Genomic DNA, 20,916 nt, shown 5'->3' with positions numbered 1-20,916 from the left:
ATAAAGACACATTATTATAAGGGCACTAAAAGGCAGCCACAGACCTGCAGAAATCAGGAGAACATTGTGTTAAATGTGTGAAATTTTACATTTAACTTGTGGAGATGACTGTTAATTATTTAAATGATGGTTTATTTTGCTTCCCTACAACTTTTATAATTTACTTCTATTAATCAATCATTTCTGGTTAGCTTGCTTAACTCTGTTTCAGGGGTTTCTTCAGGGTATTCTGGTTTCCTTTTCTACTCTAAAGCCTCTGTAGAATGCGGATGAAAAAGGATGTAATTATTGTTTGGTAGAGCTGAATTTTTACTGTGCTTTTGAAGGCTTTACTGCTATTTCTGTATGACACAAAGTGGTGCAAAATTTCTCACGTCTCCATTTCCCAGAACAACCCTGAAAGTCTGAAAACTTTCCAAAGAAAAAAGGTGTCCGAAGGATGTCCAGCGAGCACAGAAACCAGAGTTTCCTCATTTCCTGTGGCTTCCAAACACCGCCTTATTTCCACGCCTGTACATTTCCACAATCACAATAGAAGAGGAGATGCTATTCGCTGTAGATGTCCACGGTGCTCGCATCCAGCCTTCCGATTGGACTGCTCACTTCTCTCCAAGCTGATAGAGATGAGCGGGGAGGGATTTGTCAGAATACGAGTAAGGGGGGAAATAACGCTTTGAGGTCCTGGCTTGTTTGCCATTGGGTGGCCATCTTGGAAGGAAGGAGCTTTAACCAAAAGCTACAGGCAGAGGTCGGAGGAATGAAGCTGTCAGTGAAGGCACCTCGTTCGGGTTTAAACACATCGAATGATCGAAAAGCAAAGTTTTAGTGCTTAACTGTAGTCATTTGTTTCACAAAAGGACCGTGGTTTGGATCTTTCAGGGCCTTGTGGGTGATTATTTGTTCTTCAGTACAGCCGGACATCCGAAATGTGAATCAGAGACACAGACAAACTATCCGTCGTGCTGCTGATACTTGGGAATTCAGTTAAACTAGCTAACTAGCGAATGGCTCGACACCTACGTTGGATTATAACATCATTTTCACCTCAGGGACACAATCTGTAGCCTGGATGTTATTCTAGTGTGAAGTTTTTTCCACAAGTTTTCTCAGGCGGTGTCTTTATTATCTCAGTAACGTAATGGTTTAGACGGTGTTAGACAGTACGGTGTTAATTTCACGTTAAAAATCGGTGCGAGAAAAAACCCGTTTGATTCAATTCGTAACTCCGAGTCGATTCAGCGATACGATACGATGTCAACAAAAACACCACTACCTTCCGTTAACGAACGGAAAACTGAAAATGTAAGTAGCCGTTTTATTTCTCGGTCATTCTAATAACGTTCATGGATGTTTCTTGTGAAACAGCTAGCTTTTGGACGTTCACTGTATCTGAAATGTTGTGTTTATGATCCTATTCTCTAGCAGACAAGCTGGAACTTTTCGTTCACTCACCTACAGCACGGTTTTAACGAGTCCTTTCATTGTTCCTCATCACTCTCGGATATGACTTAAAAAAATAGTCCGACTCACTCAAATGGTGCATTACATTAACGTTTTGTACATGGACAATTCCGTGATTTGTTCCTGCTTTGATTTAGTTGTTTTCAGACAGATGGACACTCAGCATGATGATGATGCATCCGTGGGGTCTGCAGCATTAGGGAGAGGACTTTTAATCTACCTAATGTGTGCAGCATATGTTTAATCAAACTCTGTCTCCGAGCAGTGTGTGTACAGCACTGTTTTTTATGATATGTCTCCGTATTTTAGGTGTATAGAGACGTTCATTGTCACTTTGACTGATAAGAACTAATGCGCATTGGCGCGAGGTAAGTAAGGTAGGGGGTTAGTCAGCTGTCTGCCTGGTGAGTCACGACTAGGAACTGCAGGTGAATGCTTATTGCTGCAGTTTCTCCAGACATTCATCTCCAGCCTCATACGTCTCTAAAATGTCGCAAACAGTGTGTCTTATGTCTTGTCTGCGTCACAGGCTTGTTCGCATTGTATTTAGGTGGTTGGATGTGATGTGATGTGATCATCATCGACTGCAGCTTGTCATTGGGATCAAGTTTGCTTTGCATCGAACCATTTAGTCATTAAGAACCACTGCATGTGTGTGTATATATATATATATATATATATATATGTATATGTATATATATATGTATATGTATGTATGTGTGTGTGTATGTATGTGTGTATATATATATATATATATATATATATATATATATATATATATATATATATATATATAATATTTATTATCGTTCATATATGACCTTTGCAGTAAATGGAATGCCTTGCACCTATAGATACATGCTCTAAGATCAAACCAGTTTCTGATCGTCACTAAATTCTCATATAAATCGATGCAAGCGATCTAAAGAACATCGATGTACATGCCCCGTATATGAAATAAACCTCAGACGAGCATTATTTAAATACCCTCTAGAATCCAGTCCTGAAGGACAACAGCACTGCACATAACACTGAACCTGATGTAACGTATCTGAACAAATTTACACACTTAATACATCAAAACAAATGTCATTGATTAATCTGTTAAAACAGGGGAATCCCAAATCTCTGTGGAGCATGATAAACATAATAATGGCAGGTGTTTTATCAGCATTGGTATTGATGCACTGACTCACGCCTGTTACACAGATTTCAGCCCAAAAGTAACCTGTCTGTTGAGTATCACCAGAAGAGAGTATCAGTGAACCCCCGCTCAAAAGAGGGACAGCGGTTTGCTTCCAAAGTGCTTGGTTTGATCCCAGTGACGCATCATAGTATTATGATAACCATATCATGGTATTTTAAGTACCCACATTTTAATCGCCCCGTCCTAATTAATCTTACCTCTTTTAATATTAGTGTGTTAGTTTTGTTTGATCATTGAACTTTCAAATATTTCTTATTGCTAATCATTGCTTGCCTTTATGCTGTGCAGCATAAAAAAAATCCATTTTCAAGGCCACTCAAAAAGCGGCGCTATGCCATCAGTTTAGATTAGACTGTCCCGATAATACTAAATCTGTCACGAGACATTCAGTCTGGTTTAGTTAAAACTACCCATTGTGCAGGGTCAGCTTTCTGTGGAGACAGTAGTGTTGTTTTTTTGTGTCACACCAACGTGCTATGTTATTTTCTTTACAAATTAAACAGTTTTCTCACTCATATGTGTTTTGTCTGTAACACATCATATGCAGTGCTTTAGGAAAATACCATGTTAAAAATGCATATGCGCTAGGTTGTTAATCTAGGAAACAAATCAGTGTATTTTGCTTTCACATCTTTATATTTCGTACATGGCATGCTGCACTCCATTGGCTTTGCAGACTGTTGGTGGATTTGTACCTTTATTTGTTCAGGTCATACAAGAACAGAACTTGGTACTTCACCATTTCATATTTGCAGTTATGTCATCAGATGTTGTAAATTTCACAGCTGTTTAAGATCCGAAATGCTTTCTTACTGCTTAGTGGCAATATGATTGGTTATTTATGGGCTTTGTGCTCATTTTTCTTTTGTCGGATAAAAAATGGATAAACTCTTAAATGATATAACAAAAACTTAACACCAAAGATTTGTGACATCATATGCTGAATTGAACTGAGTTATCTATACATTTTTTTTTTTTTTTTTTTTTTGTGGTTGTTCTTGAAATGTCCTCTGTGTTCATTTGCATATTGCAGTCTTCTGTACCATCAGTATCACAAACAAATAACACCGGTCTTCATTCCTGTCTTACAGAATGTTTGCCATAAACCTAACACTAATACTAAAGTTATTATGCAATATGTATTATTCTAATAGAAAGATGTTATACAATTTACTGTATATAATATAAAGTATTGTACATATTATACAGCAGCTCTGGAGCTAGGTACCTTTTTAGTAATTTATCAATGCAGGTAAGTTTAGGGAATACTCAAATAAAATTATCTTTAACTTCATAAACCAGGTAATGAGACTTTTTAGAAGAGGCCACACTGTGGCAAAAAAAAATAAAATTGCCCCATGTACAGTAAGAAATATTGTTAGAGAGTTTGAGATTGAAGATGGTAGCATTTGACAATTACTGCATTTTAGCAGATGCCCTTATCGTGCATGACTTACAAAAACACATCATGGTAGTTCACCAGGTCAGGGACTAAGAATATCAACTATCTACCTAAAAATGCTGTTGGGAGTTAGTGCAGCATCACAAGAAAGCGCACACATAATAAGGGGTTGTTTTTCCCCACCAAGTCTGCAGGACTACAATTAGGTGCTACCTCAATACCAACAAACGTTTTGAGCAGCATGTCGGAATAAAGGCTTATGTTTTTATCTGACCACAAACATTAAGCCTGGAGTTCACTAGACATTACTGTGAAATGGTGTCATACAGTATGAGACAAAAATAAAGCTTTTTGGTACCAAACACTCAGCACACACTTGGGAAAAAGTTTACCATGGGTGCCAGTAATTCTGGAGCTGACTGTAAGCACGCATTTAATTTATTCTGTACATATCAGTTGCCCTAGTACACAATTTCAGATATTTGTGTGTATTTATATATGTAAGATGATCTGAACCTTGTTGGGTATCTTAAAAAACAAACTTGATCATGATCATAATTTGCTATTTCACTTTCACAGCACACATCTAATGGCCACGGCCGTATGGAGGGGGCCTCTCGGTCTGTAAGGTCGGGTGGCCGAAACCGTAGTTCAGGCAATTCAGGTTCTGAAGACCAGAATCCTCACATTGGGAATTACCGGCTCCTGAAAACTATTGGAAAAGGCAACTTTGCAAAGGTTAAACTGGGTCGTCACATCCTCACTGGCAGAGAGGTGAGTGGTCAGCAGTGTCCTTCCTGTTGCATAGCTTTTTACTTCTACTGGAATGTTACAGCTAGAGGTTATTAAAGAGATTAGACTGTACATGCAGATTGTCTGATTTAACAAAGTATACTTTGGGTGTAACATCAAAGAGGAAAAGAGAGAGAAATTATAATAAAAAAACACTAAACTCCATACTACTAATGCAAATATTGTCATAAGAAAATTTTAAGGATTTTTATTACTGGTATTACATAGAAAATGTAAATAGATCATTGTTTTTTACAGGTGGCAGTAAAAATTATTGACAGGACCCAACTGAATCCGACAAGCCTTCAAAAGGTGAGCTACATTTTGGGTTAAAGGTGTTAAAATCTAAAATTGGGTTAAAATCTATTTAAATGGACATTTGGAGAAATTACCTATGGCATTGAATCACAAGGATTGTATCCTTGTTCTCAATGAAATAATGCCATCCATGTCAGGAAGGGAGGTCACTGTGGTCTCGGAAACGTTGTTTAAGTCTGTGGGAAATTATGTCCATAGGGCTTTGATTTGGTTCAGATCAAATCAGGTTTGATCCTTTAATTAGAACATCATGTCAGAAAAGCACTAGTTTATTGTATTAGTGTTCACTGAGCTAAGCAGTAAAGATGGTGCATATAAAGGGCTATTTTATGTCTTTTATGCCTTTTTATGATTTTGGAATAATTAATAAAATGGAGGCCTGGTTATGGTAATTTAAGATAAGGCCCGGAAAGACAAAATTATAATCTTGACACTTGTCTGGGATCTGCAATTTTTTTTTAGTGCTACTGACATAATCCCCATCTCTGTGTCTCTGTGTGTTGGCATTGTTTATCTAAACAATCTGAAGAAAATCTGCATTATGCTTGTTCTCTGTTGGTCTGCACTGGTGCAGTGGGGGTTCTGGAGCAATGGCAGATGGACAAATAGGTGGCAGATAGGAGTGATGTGAGACTGAGACCAGCAGGAAGATTTTTCAACAGGAGATAAGGAGAGCCACAGAAGGGCCAGTGTTGTGGGCGGTGAGAGATTCAGAAGAGGCCCATGAGCATAGATGAAATTAAAAAAAAATCAAGCCGGAGAGAAATAGAGTAGAAACCACTCTCATGTTTTCCTTCATTCTGAGACATGCTTTCAGAGACCCTGTCTCTATTATTAGCTGGGCACAAAAACGCACTGCAGTTACCATTAGAGTTTCCACAACACCACTGTTTTGGATTCTGCGTATATTCTGCGTCTCTTGCCTTCTGGTACTGAGCCAAAAAATAAAAGCTCTGACTCATATAGTGCTAATCAACGCACAGAGAAATCATCAAAATAACCCTGCATAACTATTTTTTTTATTTTTTTTAAATATCTTAAATTTGCTTTGATGTATTACCAGTGCACCTCTTCTGTAATCCCCCTGGCTCTTTTATATTTCTGTTTTTCCCTGCATCGTCCTATTCCCCTATGGGTATTACTGTAGCAGTGACCTTGCTTTCGAGAGTTATTTATCCAAAGCTCACATTTGTCTGGATGAATGTGTGAGAATTTCGTTGTCACTAAACGGTTGTGTAATTGTGCGTGGGTGTACATGTTGCACTTGTCCCCTGACTGAAGTGAGTTGTCGTGCCGCAGTGTTCTTTAGCAATCACGTAGGTGTTAAGATTTTCGATCAGGCAGAGAAATAGAGGGCAAATAGAGAAAGATGGATTGACGGACGTACCGTTCGGATAATATCTAAATGTTTAGAACACTTACATTGTAAAACTAGCATTGCCCCCCTCCCCTTGATGAACACTGTCCTTGTTGCCATTTCCACACCATTCTTCCCCTCCCTGCTCTGCCTTGCTGTTTTTAACAGCCACTTCTATAATCAGATGGATTCACAGAGACACATTTATATCTATTCATTTGGTATACATCTGGCTGAATCAGTGGTGTTCATTAGATTAAATGCTAGTTAGAGATATATATTAACCAGGCAGATTTCCTTTTAGGGTTGTATTTTTTCCATATTAAACATAGACTTAATAAATATGTGTGCTATGATTTGTGTAATAGTACTACTACTACTACTACTAATAATAATAATAATCAGGCTTTATACTGTACCTTAGCAAAGGTATTTTTTGCATGTACATTTTTTTTGCATGTACATATAGTAAATAGTCATGAACGTTACCATCCTTCTTCTTTTTTTTTGGTGCTTTAACTTTTGCAAATTATTTTATTTATTTATTTATTTATTAATATTTTTTTACTGCATAAAAATCTATTTTACTGTATTAAGATATACAGTATTTAAGCTATTATTGCTATACACGCTTGCCCAAAACAAACATTTCTCTGTCATACTTTCCTGATTGACTTGTAAAAAATGCTTTTTTTTTGCATGTCAGTGGTGAGATGAGCTTTGTTTGTTCTGAGGTTTGGGAACAGTGCACTACTGCTTGTACTAGAAAGTCAGCATGTGTAAACAGTCTCAGAAATGTCTCTTAACACTTGCTCAGTGTCTTTAGCACTCTGTCTGTGAAGCTGGTGAAATGATGTCTGTGGGTTGTGTCCCTTACTGAATTTGTTGCTCAATACCATGTCCTATTTTTTTGTCCATCAGCTCTTCAGGGAAGTTAGAATAATGAAGATTTTAAACCACCCGAATATTGGTAAGTTTTAAAGAAAATATATTTTGACAGTAAATGGTGTGTGCATTTTTTCCCTACTTTTGTCTCCCTTATAAAACCATGCCTTTCAGGATTAGGATACACTGGTTAATCCTCTGCATTTCTTCTGATTTGCACAAAAGACAATGAGTCGGGAAAGCAGACGTATCCTCAAGTGTACACAGAAAGAAGCTCTGTCAGTGTAGACTGACTGATTTAAATGCTTATTTCTCCTGAATCTGTGTGAGAGAGTGCAACACGTTGCCTGGGAGACATTTCCTTAGTGCTGCCATCTCTATTGCAGAGTGTAACGGCAGAACGATGGAAGTACAATGGCGTACTTGTCTAACCATTTATAAAATTGCAAACTCTGCCACATACCTAATGGTCTTAAACAAATGAATGCACAAATTGTCCAGACATGGCGAACTGGCACATTGTTTCAAATACAATACATATTTTGATACAAGTGTTATTTGCAGATTTAAAAAAAAAAAAAAAAAAAAGATTAAAATAAGGGTCAACAAGGAATCATTTTCATATCAGTGACCGCACAATGCAAAAATGTAATGCTAATTAGGGACAATGTGAAACTGACATAAGGTTGTAACCATTTTGCTATTTTGGTTCACGTCGCCTAAAAACAGATGTAGACTGCATAGTTTTGTGCTCCATAAAATAAAGGAAACAAAGCATCGCCAAATGAAATTCTCCAGGACAGTCCAACCACAGCATACAGTACGCTTGGGACTGGAAGCAAACAAAAGCAATAATGAATATTTGCTTGTGTATATTGAAAATATTCCTTATACAGATGTCAGATCTAATGTCAATATCACTGTAAAATTTTAGAGATAAATTACTATGATTTTTTTTTTAAAAAAAAGAGTTCTGTTAAGAACAATAAGAGCAAAACCTGCTTAAGTAGACATTTGAATTGTTAAACATTTTTGCTCATTTTTAGGTCCAAGTGTACATCAGTTCTATATGAAAAGACATGCGCTATAAAATTAAATGAAGAAATAACCATTTTTACATGTTAAAACTAAGGGTAGGCAATTCAACACGGTAAATTATAGCAGCACAATTATGTTTTTTTTAATCTACCTGACATTTTTCTTAAAGTTTCAAACAGGAAGAAACAGAAGAATGTTAAAATCATTTTTTAACATTTTTATTTAAATGAATGTCTTTAATTTTAATGAAATTGCATGTTTGTCATACTGCCTATCCCTAATTAAATCTTCACTTGCAGATGGTTTTTTGAAAAACAACTACAGTGATACCTCGAGATACGAGTGCTTTGACATACAACTTTTTTGAGATACGAGCTGATCTTTGAGATGCGAGCATCCGAGCCGCCGCTGCCGAAACAAAGATCCCCAACAGTCACATGTGCTCTGTTTCCCCCGCCTCACCTTCCCGCATCTCACTCGGTTAAAGCCGCCTTTCCACTGCACATGACGAACGACGGCCGATAAACAGGAAGTCATTCATTTCCTATGGAGAGTCGCAAAGGCGCTGCATGAGGTGCCGACCATCTTTGGATCCTTAATTTTCGGATCCGTATTAAGCGTTGGATCCGTTAAATTTTAACTTGTGCGACTACACCGTATCTGATATGCAGACAGGTTTTTATTAAAACGACCGGCAGATGTTAGTGAGTAAAGAGTGACAAAAAAGGCAAAAACGATGAAGAAAATTAAGCAAAATTAATATAAAGAAAACAGAAATTGTAGCAGTTAAGTTTAGAGAAATCAAGCATCACGTTAGTTCTGGTAGGCCACGTCGTCAAGCGTGCATCAGCTGTTAATCAGCTGTCCACGACGCACTAATCCGGTTACGACCTCCATATTACCCAACAATTTAAATTCGCATTCATAGAGCCACTTTCTAGCGCTTCGCTGCTGCTGCGATCTAAACTCCCTCCTCCAACCCCGACTCCACCATGCCGGAACCTGTGTTCATTGTACCAGTTTACGTCATAAATCTCCACATATTTTTCTCTCTCTCTCTCTCTCTCTCTCTCTCTCTAATTATTTAATTATTTATTTATCCATTTATTCATTTATTATTTTCCTTTCCTATTTTTAACTCTATGCATGATTAATGGTTCTGTTATACGGGGGTCTGTTCTATTTTCTAGTTGCTGATCTCCCCGCTCTAAAGTTTAGTTAAGTGTAAAGTAGCATTAAAAGTGCGAGGCATCACTGTATTGTTCATTGTTCCCATTGAAATTAAGAGAACGAATCTTCCTGATTATTTAGAAACTGCTTCATCATTTTCAGGGTCACATTCAGATTAAACTTTGGAAGATTATTCACTTGGAACGAGTAACATTTACATTCTAATTGGTCTTGTGTCTCCTTCTCCCTTGCAGTTAAGCTGTTTGAGGTGATCGAGACAGAGAGGAATCTGTATCTTGTGATGGAGTATGCCAGTGGAGGTGAGCAAATGGACATCCGTTTGGTTTATCAGACATTTTTTTTTTTTTTGTCTTGATCTCATTGGTTTCATTTGTTTTGTCTGCAGGTGAAGTGTTTGACTACCTTGTTACTCATGGCAGGATGAAGGAGAAAGAGGCCAGAGCTAAATTTAGACAGGTGTAGTGTTCTTAACATCTGTTTTACATTCACAATCTCACATACTGTACAGTCTGATCAGACTGGAGATGGCTCTTTAAACTTTCATTTTACACACACACACACACACACACACACACACACACACACTATGCATTGTCTGGTGTAATATTAATATTAAAAAACATCTGCAGATTTAAGATAAAGAATGGTAAACAAGCTCTAATAGTAGCCACATTCATACTGGGAAATACAGGTCTAGCATATCTCTTCACTGGAATGAAACATTAGCCAGTCGGTGAACGCAGATTATTCCTCCCTCCTGTGCTGCTCAGAGCACAGTGTACCTTTTTCAGTTAAGTTACAAGCCTTCCTGAAAAGTGAGTGTACGGTGTAATAGACAACAAAAGGAAGTCTATTTAGACATTGATATGTCTAGAATTTAAGTCTGCTTAATGAAAACATTTTGTTCTTTCTCAGATTGTATCAGCTGTGCAGTACTGTCACCAGAAACACATTGTTCACAGAGACTTGAAGGTAAGTGTGGATTGATGTGCACGCTTTTGTGGCTTGAGGGTGGATATGCTCATATTTATGGCGTGGGTATTTTTGCTCTGTGTCTGTACTACATGTGAGAAAGCACAACATGTCCTGTGGCGAGCTCACTCATTATCTAGTTTAGCTATGCTGTCATCCTTCCCTTACTTCAGACTGCCATGAATAATCCATGAGAACAATAAGAGGGCTTTTGACTACACGTACAGTATGCATCTATATAAGTGAAAGAAGGAGATAAGAATGGTTGGCTCTGGGGTAAATTATTGGCCCGGCGGTAATTAGTAATATGAATGATTTGTCATGCACAATAGTATCTGAAATTATTTTCCATCTTAAATTTCTTTGCTTTTTGTGAATGAAAACCGAAGTATTGCACTGTGTGATAGTGAAAATTTTGTGAAAAAATTTGGACTTTTCAGTGAAATGCTTGAAGAATAATGGATTTAACATGTAAAGGTGATGACATTTTGAGAGGCACAATGAAGTTCAGGCAGATGTTGTATGTCCAGGTCCTTCTTTTTTTGTTTTTCTTTAAAACATAGAGAGTGATGTGTACAAGATTTTCTGTTTTAGATCCTGTTCTGTTTTTATACATTGTGTAGTGTATGCCCGGCTTTAGGTATACACTAACAATATGCTTTTATCATTAACTGAATTATGCCTGTTAATCACTGCATTGGATTTCATTTTAGATACTGCAGTTGCAAGCATAAAGCTACTAAATGTTCATCTCTGTGTCATTTGTGATTGAGGAGACTTTTTATGTTATCTGCTTTATATCTGTTTTGCCCTCACAGGCTGAGAACTTGCTGTTGGATGCTGATATGAACATAAAGATAGCAGATTTTGGCTTCAGCAACCAGTTTACAGTGAATAATAAGTTAGACACGTTCTGTGGCAGTCCTCCATATGCTGCTCCTGAGCTCTTTCAGGGCAAGAAATATGACGGGCCTGAGGTGGACGTCTGGAGTCTGGGGGTCATACTGTACACGCTGGTTAGCGGATCACTTCCTTTTGATGGCCAGAACCTCAAGGTCTGAATTCCTGTTCTATGTACAGTTCTGTTTATCGTTTGTAGTTAAATAGAGATCATTTTGTAATTTATTTATTTCTTTGTGTGTGTTTGTCGTGTATGTAGGAGCTACGTGAACGTGTGTTAAGAGGTAAATATCGAATTCCCTTCTACATGTCTACAGACTGCGAGAATCTCCTCAAACGCTTCCTCGTGCTGAACCCTGCAAAGAGAGGAACACTAGAGGTTGGTATCTCTGGCATCCTTTTTAAACTTCAAACTAGTACTGTTCCCATAGAACAATGGATAATGCTGCAGCAGGTTGCGGTATGTACATAGCCTGTAGGCTCTGTAAGTGTGAAGAATAGTGAGGCAGTGCATAAAAAGCTTGGTCTGCAGCTTACCGTTTCCTAGTTGCAAGACATAAAACATTTCATTATTCTCTTTCATACTCTTCTGGCGTAATCACAGTCCTACAGTGTATTCCAACAATGACTATGTCAATATTTGCCAACTTTTATTTATACATTGGTGCTCTTTCATATTTAAGAACAGAAGCAACAGTTTGAAAGCACTGTTTGTTTTATTGTGAGCCCTCTGCTGCTCTTCAGACAAATTGCAATGACAATGAAAACAAGCCTTGGATTTACTCTTGACAAGAATTCACTTGTTTTTTTAGACAAAAACACACGAAAAATTTTTTCCTATATTATCAATGTAACAAAGTGACTTAACCTTAAAGTTGTTGTGTGTCTGTTGTGGCTTTACTTTACCCGACATATAATTCTCTTTTACAGCAAATCATGAAGGATCGTTGGATCAACTCCGGCTCAGAGGAGGATGAGCTCAAACCATACATTGAACCAGAGGCTGACATCTGTGACGTGAAGAGAATAGGTATGCAGCAAAATTGGTCTCTGCTTCCAGTTTGCTATTGTCTGTGAAGGTCACAGCCTTTATAGAATGTCAGATCTGCCTAAGGAACCACATGCAAACAGACATGATTTTTCTCCTTTTCCTCAACTAAAACTTTCCTCTTTATTTCATGTGCATCATGCGCATAGATACTCATGGATTGAATGGGCACACAGTCCACTGTGGAAGACAAGTTCAAGTTAATTTTGAACAGAAAGCGAGTAGCTATTAAATAAAATTCTACAATGCTTGCATGATCTAGACATTATAATGATTTTTCTCTGCAGACCAATAGTCATCTTTACCAATGGATATTGGTGAACACCTATAAATTACCTGTAAAAAAATCCCGAGCATACATATTCTATATGTCTCAAGCTCTGTAAACATTATTTACTTATGTCATCATCTTGATCTGATCATATTTCAGAATAGACCAGCTTAATCATGAAGAGGTATTTTAATATGTACTCTTTATTCTGTCACTGATTTGTCACATTTCTCTGTTGACTTGTCCAGATGTGATGGTTGGTATGGGCTACACCAGGGAGGAGATTCAAGAGTCTTTGTCCAAGATGAAATATGATGATATTACAGCCACTTACTTGCTGCTAGGCAGGAAGGTTAATGAGGTAAGGACTTGTTCCACTAAAGCCATGTCCTCATTGGACATTTTCAGTACATTCTGTGGATATATCCACAGAAAATTATGTATAACCACAATGGGTCAAATAATACATGACGAGCAGGGATTTTTGTTACATTCTGTGGCCATTTTTTTGCAGGAGGGGAATGACTCCAACAGCACCAACAGCAATCTCTCCGTGGTGAAAAACAGGCCTGCTAGTGAGATGAATGGCCAGTCACCAGGTCACCAGAAGGTCCAGAGAAGTGTCTCGTCCAATCAAAAAACTAGACGCTACAGTGACCAAGGTGGCACTCAACTTGACCGTTTAAATTCACCCTAATTCAAATAGAAATATTCCACATTACTGTTTAAATATTCAAATGACGTAGATTACAAAATAATACAGTTTAAAAAAAGGTTATTCTAAAGTCAATATTTTACTTGTATATTGTAAATGGAAGATTATAAACACAGAGTTGAATGTGTTGGTCTCTTTTCTTATTGATCTCTCTGTTTCTCTCAGTTGGCGGTGTAAACACCGGATTGAGTAACATTAAGAGGCCCATTCCCAGTACAGCAGACGTTAACACTAAGCAGGATGGAGGAGTTGTAGTCCGTAAGGCTCCATCACAAAGCCCCCCCAGCCCATTACTGGGAAATGCAAATAACCCTAACAAAGCAGATATACCTGACCGCAAGACGGGCAACTCTCTCGTTCCTAATGTGAGGGCTTGCTTTAAGTATATATTTTTTTTAACTTCTTTTTTCAGCAAGAATAATATTTACTATTTTTGTGATTTTTGCATTGTGATGTGAAAATGTGTGTTTTGGTTTTATTCAGAATAACACTGGAGGATCTGGAGGAATGGGTCGGAGAAACACGTATGTGTGCAGTGACAGGAACAATACAGATCGCCTCTCTGTTGTTCCCAATGGAAAAGAGAACAGGTACAGTCTGAATGGACACTGTCATTGCAGACTAGCTGATTTGAACTTAACATTTATATTATAATATTGAACATTGTATTAGAAACATTAGAAGCACAATCCACAGTTGATCCACATTTTTTCCATTAAATAAATTTGACAGTTCCATGAAAGCATGTTATTAATTGAGGAAAATTATATCTTTATCATTTATCATGATCCTAAAGGGCAAATACTTGCCCTTATTTGTTCTATTGAAACATTGAATTGGAATTTCAGGCTTTATATATTATTGGCTATAATCAATAGGATATTTTGAATGTTTTTTTCCCCCCCAAAAACAATTTAGACTATGATTACAGCACTTTAGGATCTCACAAAAAACTAATGTGGCCTGGGATTAAGTTCAGCTCCTGCTGTATTGCTGAATTGATTTCATTTGTTGTCATTACAAAATGTACTAATATTAAAAATGTCAGTGTTTCAGTATTGTCTTTTGAGGCTTGTACTGGAATATGTCTAACCTGGGTTTAGTGCATCATCTTATAGCTGTTTTGTAGTCTTTTATTGCAGTTGTAGGTCATTTGCTTTGCAGGCAGCAGAATGCAGAAAAATACTTTGCTGGTTCTACAGGATGTTGCAGACAAAAGAAGAGAGACAGGAAAATGTCTCTAACCTCTTACCATTTTCCTTCCTGTATTTCTACAGTGCGTCTTTGTCTCCTGATCAGCGCAACCCAGGGGCCTCCACTCACAGCATCAGCAATGCTGCTACATCTGATAAACTGCGATTCCCACGAGGTACCACAAGTCGCAGCACCTTTCATGGGCAGGTGAGGGATCGTCGCACTGCAATGTACAACGGGCCTCCGACCTCACCCACACAGCCCCGCAGCCGTGCCAACACCAACAACCTTCTCACTAAGCTCACCTCTAAACTCACACGAAGGTAAACACACAACACCCCAAACTCTGAACACACTCAGACTCTCAGACAAAACTGCATATATGTTTATACCAACAGTAGTCACTCACTACTAACACGTATAAAATACGGCTAATTAAATATAAGACTACACAAATTGAAGAAAAATATTTTCTAATTTTAAATTAGTTGTTCAGAATGTTAGATTGCAGGTTCTTTTAGTTAATTTTCTCATTTTGTCCATCTTTGTAATGTTGCCTCCTTTGTTTTGTCATCTTTTTGTATTGTAGAAACATGTCATTCAGATTTTCCAAAAGGTAGGACTTCAAGTCTGTTGGGGTAATGAACTAAAATGAGCTGGAATACTAACATATAGTGCTTAGTGATTTTCTTCGGTTGCTGTGATTGCATTCATTTATCTTTGTATTGATTAAGCATGCCTTAAAGCTTTATCTGCATGCTAATATGACAAAGTAAAATCAATATCTTGCTATGGATTGCAACTAATCAAGTCTATCTGCTTAACTGGGTATAACTGGTGGACTTGACTCATGTCTTCATGGCAACATAAAGTGTAACTCTCCTTTTATTTTTTTTCCCCCTGCAAACTCATACTCCTGATAATGAGTTGTAGCATGATCCATCCATGAAATGGTCATGGATCAGTAAAGTTGCAATCATGTGAGCTATCCATTTTTTTTAAACCAGTAAATGATAAAGAACTTTTCTGCTTTACAGCACTCCCTCTGATAGTCATGATGGGGACACCTTAAGGGCTGAAACATTTAGTGATTCTGCAAGCGTGGTAATTTAACTGGAGTTAGAACCTGACAGCAATTAGTTAATTATATCAATGAGCAGGTATTCCTAATAAAGTGATAATTGAGTCTATATTTTAATAGGGATCATGTCACTTTACAATGTATCTCCTTGAGTAATTAGTATTAAACAGTCATTTGGCCTGGGGAAAATTAGATTACTTATTACCAGCCGTGTAAACATATCTACTATATGATTGTAATTGTTTTAGCTTAATTTCGTCAAACTCCATAATTGTCACTCATTTCTGTGTAAGTGTCTTTTACTACTGTGTGTATATATATAATCGGGAGTTATCATCTTTGCAATCTTCGTCAAAAGAAAGCAGTAAATTTAGTTAACAGAACCAACAATTGACATTCGAAATGGCCCATCTTTGGTCATCCGATAGATCAAGTAACTTATTTTCTTAAAGAGGGCCGTACTGTGAGGTTCACTTTCTCATCTCTTTGTCTTTGTTTGCTTTTTGCCTCCATCACTCATGCATTCATCCTCTCTCCCTGGCACATGTAGCTTGTTTTTGATCGTTTTTCATTATATTTACAGGCAATTTAATAGGAATATAATAAACAACTTAGGAATTTTCATTACCATTTCTCCATCATTTTCTTTGGATTCAACTTTGTGGGTATTTTTCGAACTGATACTAGATCCACAGATTGTTGTGAATATACTTCATCACTGACAAAATGGGCTCTGTTGTTTCTTCTGTCAATTCCAACCTTCCCCTCTTCTTCTTCCTCTTCTTCTTCTTTCTTCTCCCCCTGCTGTGGTTGTCTTTTTCTCTCTTTCATTTCTATTTTGCCAACCTCAGGGTCACTTTTGACCCGAGCAAGCGGCAGTGTGCTGCTAAATCAGGGACAGGGGCCCCCTCTGTGCCCCCCACCCTGTCAGCCCCCTCCAACCCTGCGCCAAAGACTCTTAGTAAGTCTGTACTCTTTCTTTCTTATTCTATCCTTCCTCCTGACCCATCTTCCTTCTCATCATCCTTTTGGAAACATATTATAAACGTATATTCTATTTGCATACCAAGATTTTAAAATGACATAAATATTATTATTATTATTATTATTATTATTATTATTATTATTATTATTATATATATATTTTTTTAAACACAGTCAGGAGAAGTGGCTATAGGGAGTTGTAGGAATGCACAGATGAGTGTTTAAAGTAAGTGTAGATGTTGTTGTTGGGGTGTGTGAGTGAGAACTATATGGCTTCAGTGTTATGTAGGGCATAAACATGGTATATAGCCTATACAGCACCATGTTTAAAATAGCGTCACTAAGCTCTTCACTATAACCATTCTATTGCCAATGTTGTTGTTAGTGTTTTTATGTACCAGTTATTAAATCAATAACTAAGTGGGGTGTCGTATATTTTGGCCACATAATGTATAGTCCTTCCCACCTTGTCTTTAAATCAGGGACCTCCCACTCCATCATCAGAGAAGTTCAGGGAAATTATGACTATTGTCGGAGATTTCCACTGGCGTCTGATATATAGCTTCTCTACATTTGGATCTCTAATCTGCATTTTTTTTCACTCATTCATTGTAATCGCTCTGTTCTCTTTTTCATTTTTCCTCTTCTCTAACCAATGCTGACACACTGAGCTCAAATATGCTGTCCTTCTTTTCTTCCTTTTTGTTTTCTAATCAAATAACAGAGTCTCAACCAAGTTTGAGAGAAGCAGGAGATTTGAGGGCACAAGGTGAGGTGTTTGAGATTCTCTACACTGGTTCATACATGGTCATCATGCTTGAATGGTCTTTATTGTGGCCTGTGAGATATTTGATCTTATTGAAATGGAAGTAGAGTATTCTCATTATGGTTGTTTCTATTGCATGTGGCTTTTTCTGTTGTGATTAATGTTTATTTTGGTATGTGGGCTGTTTTGTGGGGTTTGCATGCAATTGTGGGTTGCTGTCTAATGTACAGATTTAACTTGCTGGGTTTTGGATTTACTTTGCCTTCATTACAGGCTTGGTAAAAGTATTTTACAATTAACATATCAACTCACATTTTTTTTTCTTCTTCTTTCAGTCGCCATGTACCTGGGGATCAGCAAAAAGATGAAGGGAAAGATGGAAAAGACGGGAAACCCCGCTCTCTCCGTTTCACCTGGAGTATGAACACTACCAGCAGCATGGAACCAGCCGCCATCATGAATGAGATCCGCAAAGTTCTTGACGCCAACAACTGCGACTATGAACAGCGTGAACACTTCCTGCTTCTCTGTGTCCATGGCGATGGACATGCTGACAGCCTTGTCCAGTGGGAGATGGAGGTCTGCAAACTACCCCGCCTCTCACTCAACGGTGTCCGTTTTAAGAGGATATCTGGGACATCCATTGCTTTTAAAAACATTGCTTCCAAAGTTGCCAGTGAGCTCAAGCTATGAATGTCTATCATCTATTCATGTAGGAGAAAAATGAAAGTGTTAAATGCTATATAGAGAAACAAAGCTGTACAATCACAAACGTAGCAGTTTGCAAATGTATGGGTTTTTTAACAAACCACTTAACCTATGTATTTCAAATGTATAGACTTTAATGTTGCTAAAAGCAATAAATTATGTGCCACAAGTTGCTAAACCCTGTAAAAAAGAGAATTCATTTGAATCTTTTGGTAAAGAATGTGCACGTGTAGACACACACTATAGCCTCTAGAATGACACTCAAGATGTGGCCCAAAAGTGTAAAACCAGAGATACTTTATTCCTCTTCAGGCAGTGTTGCAATGCTATAGATATTTGGTGTTTTGAGCAGCCTGTGTATAAAGGCTATGTAAAAATCTTTGAAGAGCCAAAATGCTTTTAAATTGCTTGTTATTCTGCACCTCAGTCAAGTTTATTAGAGTTCTGTGCTTGTACTTGAATGTGATCCAGCTACCCAGTTTTAGTTCACCTTCATTGTGTGAATGCTGCAAGACTGAAGTTTTATTTATTTTATGCCCATTTCCCACTTGTAAATAATGCACCTATTCATTTAATTACATTGTTGAAATTCTCATACTCAAGAGCTCTAATGTTTTAAAGGGCTACTTGTTATTGCTTGCAGTTATGGATTATATTAAAACAGCTGTACAAGATTGCCACTTGTAGGCTTAATTGTTCTTTCATACCCTTCATTACTCAAAGTGTCCATTCTTCTGGAAAGTGCATGTGTGTACTCCAGCATTGTGAAAATACATGCTTTCGCTTGCCTTGGTTATTGGAAGGTAGACAAGGGCACTAAGCAGACAAGTAGAGTACAGCTCTTATTCCTAGAATAGCACTGTACTGAACATTTTAGATAACCACTTCAACACCTACAAATGGCTTATTTACGCAAAGAACACATGTGGTAACCAATTGAGAGCTTCAATATGGATTTTGTGACGAGAATAAAATGAACTGAATTGTAATTAACTTCAAATTCAATTTCAGGGGAAAGTTTCTCTTTATACAAATGAATAGTTTTATTTATAGCTTCTATTATCATCAATATTTATTTGAAGAAGACTTTTTCACATTTCACAGTTGATTTGGAGTGGGAATGAAAAGGGGCATTCTGGAGGAGTGAGGTAGAAGGATGGTTGCTGAATTTACTTTTGAGCAGGTATTAGGTCATCAATGGCTTTGCATTTTTCCAAACAATGTATTTTATATTAAATACAATTTTAAACTTAGATCAAACCTGGCCATATACTTCAGAAAGTAAAAATTGAATTAAATACCAGGCATACAAATATGGTTATAGGATATAAAGCATAATAGTGCATTGCGTATTGCATAATCGCTGGCAATACCACCTTCACAAGTGGCAGCACCCTAGTAGAAATTCTGTACTGTGGGTACTCAGTCACTTACCATATTCCCCTGGCATCAGGCCAATTTGAAACATTTCTTTGTTACCTTTACAGCAATGGATATGCATTACTCTTAAAGCAACAGAAGAAGGGGAGAGATGGGGAAAGCAAGCAAAAATACAAGAGGTTTTATATACATTCTGTAGCTTAAACATCAATTTAAAAAAATGCTAAAAATGCACATTTTAATTGCAAAAGATTTAGTGGTTTCGCATAACAGATAATTAGACATTTCAGTGTTGTTCCATATCAGGTGGTTACAGTTGCAAGCATCATTTATAATCAAATTAAAAATATTATGCTCCAAATACACAAAACCATCATATAGCAGTTTCCCCACTAGGTGGAGCCATGGTCTACTGAAGAACTATACCTTCCATGGAGAGTTCTTTTTCTAACTTTGCTCGGTGTTTCAGTATGGGAATCGCTTTGGGCATGACCAATTACAGAAGCTCTAATGACACTGTTGTGTATGTGGTTAACGCTGTTATTTAACTACATTTCCCAGAATGCACTTCATGCATGTGTCTCCGGTTATACATGTTCCGGTGAATTCTCTCTGCTCGTGTGAATAAAGAACAGTTACGTTAAGTCCGTGTGTGTCTCATAAATCTACTGAATACTTCGGATAGTCTCCTAAAGTACACAACAAAAGTGGCGACGAGGATCTTGTTATCCCGTGTGTGTTTTGCATAGGCGGAAATGAACGCGGAAAAACGCGAATAACAGTCTACTACAAGTTCACGTCTTGGCTGATAAGCGGGGAGGAAAGACAACGATTCAGATAAGTGACTGAATTGATTGTTAAATGACAGAGAACGGATAAAATGGCATCAGTTTTTGGAAAAACTTTTTCAGGAAAGCAGTGAGCAGTGGTGCTCTTACACAGAAAGAGTTGAGTACTTTGTAGCAGCTAATGCTATTACTGAAGAGAAAGTTGTACCCACATTTTTAGTGTAATGGTCCAAAGACATATACACTACTGCGTAACCTCCTGCAGCCAGAGAAACCTGGAGAGAAAACATATAATCATATAGTGAACACTCTTAAAGCACATTTCTCCCCAAAGCCCTTAGTAATTGCAGAGTGATTTCGGTTTCACAGAGGAAATCAGCTAGAAGGGGAATCTGTGGCAGTGTTTGTGGTAGTGCTAAAAAAATGAGCTGAACACTGTGAATTTGGTGATATGCTCA

General features: G+C 37.5%; 1 protein-coding gene across 3 annotated transcripts; it reads left to right on the top strand.

Moving 5' to 3' along the window:
• The first annotated feature begins 537 nt into the window (after nt 1-537).
• On the top strand, nt 538-18,966 carry mark3a (MAP/microtubule affinity-regulating kinase 3a). 3 transcript variants are annotated; one of them, XM_060872403.1, is made up of 18 exons: nt 538-1,302; nt 4,650-4,844; nt 5,121-5,174; nt 7,459-7,507; nt 9,885-9,950; nt 10,037-10,107; nt 10,567-10,623; nt 11,442-11,678; nt 11,783-11,902; nt 12,454-12,553; nt 13,091-13,203; nt 13,357-13,504; nt 13,723-13,922; nt 14,041-14,147; nt 14,835-15,074; nt 15,341-15,367; nt 17,541-17,585; nt 17,918-18,966. In XM_060872403.1, the coding sequence occupies exons 1-18, from the start codon at nt 1,252-1,254 to the stop codon at nt 18,273-18,275; spliced, it is 2,238 nt and encodes a 745-aa protein (XP_060728386.1). In that variant the 5' UTR covers nt 538-1,251; the 3' UTR covers nt 18,276-18,966. The 3 variants fall into 3 exon arrangements, with proteins under 3 accessions (XP_060728386.1, XP_060728384.1, XP_060728385.1); XM_060872401.1 differs by lacking the exon at nt 17,541-17,585; XM_060872402.1 differs by lacking the exons at nt 15,341-15,367; nt 17,541-17,585.
• The last annotated feature ends 1,950 nt before the right edge of the window (nt 18,967-20,916 follow it).

This window comes from Tachysurus vachellii, chromosome 6 (genome assembly GCF_030014155.1).
Source record: "Tachysurus vachellii isolate PV-2020 chromosome 6, HZAU_Pvac_v1, whole genome shotgun sequence".
NCBI classification, from domain to species: Eukaryota; Metazoa; Chordata; class Actinopteri; order Siluriformes; family Bagridae; genus Tachysurus; species Tachysurus vachellii.
Note: the sequence above shows the minus strand (reverse complement) of the source record. Positions and strands in the feature narration are given on the sequence as shown.

Coding starts and splice junctions, on each gene's coding strand:
- mark3a (XM_060872403.1), top strand. CDS start 1,252: ATGTCAACAAAAACACCACTACCTTCCGTTAACGAACGGAAAACTGAA. Junction 7,508..9,884: donor TTTAAACCACCCGAATATTG/GTAAGTTTTAAA, acceptor TCTCCCTTGCAG/TTAAGCTGTTTGAGGTGATC. Junction 13,923..14,040: donor GCAACTCTCTCGTTCCTAAT/GTGAGGGCTTGC, acceptor GGTTTTATTCAG/AATAACACTGGAGGATCTGG.